The sequence below is a fragment of the Hippoglossus hippoglossus genome, chromosome 20 (genome assembly GCF_009819705.1).
Source record: "Hippoglossus hippoglossus isolate fHipHip1 chromosome 20, fHipHip1.pri, whole genome shotgun sequence".
NCBI classification, from domain to species: Eukaryota; Metazoa; Chordata; class Actinopteri; order Pleuronectiformes; family Pleuronectidae; genus Hippoglossus; species Hippoglossus hippoglossus.
In genome coordinates this window covers 15,059,358-15,063,540 of record NC_047170.1, presented here as the reverse complement: position 1 = coordinate 15,063,540, position 4,183 = coordinate 15,059,358, and the positions used below count along the sequence as shown (strand labels likewise).

Genomic DNA, 4,183 nt, shown 5'->3' with positions numbered 1-4,183 from the left:
CCATTAGCCTTAACAACAGGGAGGATAAACCTGCCACTCAGGTGCAGACTGAATTTAAACACATTCACACCAATTACAGTGGATTCTGCTGCACGGCCCGAAGGGGAATGAGCCGGAGTGAGAAGGAAATAAGTCAAACACAAATCAGACGTGTTTGTTTGGAGTAAAAAAGGCACAGAAATGTGAGGTGAAGTGAAAAAAACAACAGCTGTGGGGCTTTAATAAGACAATGCAGTGATTTTCTTTTTATTTCAGAACGAGCTGAAGTCGCTTTTAAAACCGTGGGAAGAACCAGAAATATTTGCCTTGAGGTCCAACCTTTGCTTCTCGAGCATAAGAGAATATTTCAAAACATTCAGCCTGAACAAAGCACATAAATATATACACCTCTGGAACATGTTTCCTCTGAAGAGCTAAAAATGGATCGGCGGGTCATGGTGATTGACCCCTCGGAGAAGAACCTCTTCCTCCTAAAACAGGGGAAATCTCTATTTATAAGATGGGACTCTTTTCCAGCTATAAATACCAGGAGTTATCGTCAAGGTTTGGTCTCTTAAAGATTTTCACCTGATAACTTTGATTAATGTCCGAGCAAGAGGCCGTCCGGTATCACTGGTTAAATATACCAGAGCCGTTCAGCACTCACCCGCAGAAGTGAATAAACCTGAGGTCATTCATGTGTTATTGTGCATATGAGCTGCACACTCAGCTGTGAAAATACACAAAATCAAGTGTCACCATTGTTTAATGGAGGTGTAGTAACCCTAATGAATTCTAATGGTCTCCCTGTCATTAATCAGGAGAGACTAAACCATTAACAGACAGGATGTCCAGAGCATAAACTGCGCTCCCATGCTGCGAAAACAAGGCGCGGAGTGTGTAACGCCGACGAGGGAGATTACCTCCATTCTGTCTGGGCCAGGAAGTTCGGGTCACGGCCCTGCGCTGCCCGGCTTCCAGGTGAGCAACCGGTGCTGCCGGGGGCCCATCCGACTCCATGTGGAAGTGGGAAAAACAAACAGAGGCAGAGCCGTGTAACACAGAACCGACGCTGGAGGAACGGCAGGGTTGTGCCGTGTGGAAAAACCTTTGGAAAGTGAAATTGTGTTGAAGCATTTTCATTGTTTTCATTGTTAAATCACTGAAAAGTCACCGGTGTGTCTTCTGGATGACAGAACCTTTGATTTAGAGAATAAAACGTACGTAATTTGATCTTAAAATAAAGTGATTGTGTTGCCCTACATGTCTCTGCATGAGGAAGTAGAAAGTTTCATCAGAGTTCACTCCAAACAATAAATACAAGAGAGGGTTTCTTTTCAAAACATTTATTTCTCAAAAGTGCAAAAAAGTATAAAAACACCTTCAGTATATACACAAAGTTTAAAATAGTGACTGTACAATAGTTGTTATCGCAAAAATGAATTCATATCCCTTCAGGAGAGGAAATTGAAACCAGTGTTAAAATAGTTTATGGCTTTATTAACTGTCTTTACACAGATACAGTACAAAGTGTTCTACAAAACTGCATTTCATAATCTCATGGGCATCTCTGTCGGTAGTGGAAAAAAGAATTAAAAAAAATAAAAAAACATTTTTGTTCAAATTTAGCTGCAGAGATTTGAGGTCAGATCATGTGTCCGTGCAGCGGGGGGGAACAGGCCGGCCGGGAGGTTAGGAGTTGTTGTAGCTACAGTAATACACAGCTGTGCTGGCGTCTGACAGCACCGATGATATGAGGCTCTCAGGTCCTTGCATGCCAGCCTCGTGCGGCCCATAGGCCAGGCCTGTCATGTCCGCACGCGCTGAGGAGGAACTCAAATACTGCTCGAACTCGCTGCGGTCCACCTCGGCCAGCAGCTCCGAGTGGTGCATCTGCTCCACGCTGTCTGCAGAGTGGGGGTGAGAGTCAGGCGGAGGGGAGAGCTGTCCTGCCCCCCCAGGATGCCGTTTAGAGTGGCTGGGACTGCAGTGCTGGGTGTAGTACATGGCCAGAGGATTGGGGCATCCCATGTAGGAAGGCTGCTCTGGAGCCGAGGCGGCGTGTCGGTGCAGGACGGAGTTGCCGTGGTGGTTGGAGTGGGGCTCCTGGGGCTGGTACTCTGCCGCCTGGGAGTGGTAAGCGTAGGCAGGTATCATGTGGCAATCCTCTTGTGAGTGTTGAGGGAAGAACATGGAGTCTGACTCCACGGCGTCCAGAGGAGAGGTGTCAGGTGTGGGGAGGCTGTAGTTTTCATAAGAGGGGCCCCCGAGGGCCTCCCGGTAGTGACTGAGCTGCTGTGGAGGAAGCTGGAAGCCGTGCTCGTGGTAGCCCAGGCCCAGGCTGTCCACACACACCCTGCCGTCTCCGGGCATCCCCGCGGCCTGGTGGTCGCCCACGCCGTGGACCAGAAAGCCAGGGTCCAGCCTCTTAATCCTCTTCACCTGCTTCCGCCGCCGGGGCCTGTACTTGTAGTTGGGGTGATCCTGCATGTGCTGAACCCGCAGCCGCTCGGCCTCCTCCACAAAGGGCTGCTTTTCTGTGACAGGAAGGGCTTTCCATGATTTCCCTGCAGGTCAAGAGGAGAGTGCACATCAGTGATATGTCAGCAGATAGTGTGCACAGCCTGGTGATGCACACTAAAATAGCTCGTTGCCATTTGAGGGGACAGTGACAGGTTTTTTGAGGTTAAGCTCAACTCAGGCACTGTAACTTTTCACCTGCTTCCAGTGATTGGAAACGCACTGTTGTTTAAGTAGAGCGAGAATAAAACCCCATGCAATTTAAAACTTAAAAAACAAGCCTCTAAAATTCAGAAGCAGCTTGGACAGAAAACACGTGACGCTACAATAACCCTGTGTAGATCTATGATGCAGGGAAGCAGCACAATGAGGATTGAATATAATATAAAATGACTCACCCAACATTTTGCTCAGCTCTGCGTTGTGCAGGTCCGGGTTTTGCTGCGCCAGCCTCTTGCGCTCATCCTTCGCCCAGACCATGAACGCGTTCATGGGCCGTCGGATCCGCGGCTCGCTCTTGCCGCGGTTCTGGCTGCCGGAGCCGGACGCGCACGGCTCGCTCTTCACCTTGGCGTCGCCGAGAGGACTGAGGGGGTCGGCCCACTGACAGTGTCCCATTCCAGGCATCATGACTGACATCGCACACCTTGCCTGGGTCTGATCGTCGCTGGCGTAACCCGCATCGGGACTGCTCATCTCTGTCCAGCTGGGAGGGTTTGAGGAGCCACCGGACAGCGCGCAGCACAGAGGCGACAGCAGTCTACACCGAGGACACGCGGATGAAGAGGAGGAAGAGGAGAAAAAAAACTTATGGAGACAAGTGTTTCTGGCTTTCAAGCTGCGGGTGAAAAACAACGCGTCGCATCCACGGGCCACTTCCAAGAGCTGCCTAGGAACCGAAGGGTACCGACTACATAGCGCTGAGTGTGGAGGTTGGTGTGCTATAAACTCACAGGCAGCCAATCAGCGTGTGGGGGGTGTGCCCGCTACTACAAAGGTGTAAAAAAGTTGAGAGTTCCCCGCCTCCGAGCTGCGACCCTTGTTTGGAGAGAGAAGAGCCTCTGGAGGACAGGACGCGGAGAAATAAGGCAAAACTCTCCACGATGAGTCTTTAAAACATGTGCACGAATTAGTTTTACAGCAAGTAAATGAAGACTTGATATGAGGAGGCTTTAATGCACGTTGAAGGTTTTTTTTAAATGGCACCGTGTGTCTGTGCTGTGAGATGCTTCTCGTGCGTAAAGAGGTGAAACCGATTCCCTCTGTAATCCACAATAACGTTTATTTAGACCGCCGCTTCCCGTCCAGTTTTAATTCTCACTCCTGTATTAGACTGTTAACGATGCTCAGACATCAATACACTCCATCATGCGCGTGTGTATTGGGGCGGATGACTGTGTTAGGATCTTGAATATCAGGTTCACGCGTGCAGGATCGCAACTTTTACGCACGGCGGATTGAGACGTTCTTTGACTGGAGCTTAACGAGCTGCACAAAAGGCGTCAATTGGGCGATTTTAATCTTCAAAAGGGGGAAATCATCAAGAGGGGAGAAAGCTTAAATAAACCATCCCATAGTTTTTTAATGGATGTCAACAGATGTCGTGATACTGTTGTCTCAGGCCGTGACGTCCAAATGTCATCATGGTTTCTCCTGATGCTGATACACAGTTTTCACCCTCGTA

The 4,183-nt window shown here is 49.2% G+C and overlaps 1 protein-coding gene across 1 annotated transcript; it reads right to left on the bottom strand.

Annotated features, from left to right (window-relative positions):
- Positions 1-1,309: 1,309 nt before the first annotated feature.
- sox17 (SRY-box transcription factor 17) lies at positions 1,310-3,425 on the bottom strand. The gene is made up of 2 exons (XM_034572801.1): positions 2,898-3,425; positions 1,310-2,546 (listed from the first exon to the last, which is right to left on the bottom strand). Exons 1-2 carry the CDS (start codon positions 3,193-3,195, stop codon positions 1,672-1,674), a joined length of 1,173 nt encoding a protein of 390 aa, XP_034428692.1. The 5' UTR covers positions 3,196-3,425; the 3' UTR covers positions 1,310-1,671.
- Between the last annotated feature and the right edge of the window lie 758 nt (positions 3,426-4,183).

Bases quoted from the DNA above. Each gene is read 5' to 3' on its own strand.
- sox17 (XM_034572801.1), bottom strand. From the start codon at position 3,195: ATGAGCAGTCCCGATGCGGGTTACGCCAGCGACGATCAGACCCAGGCA. The intron at 2,547-2,897 runs GTGAGTCATTTT...CTTGACCTGCAG, and splicing joins AGAGCTGAGCAAAATGTTGG to GGAAATCATGGAAAGCCCTT.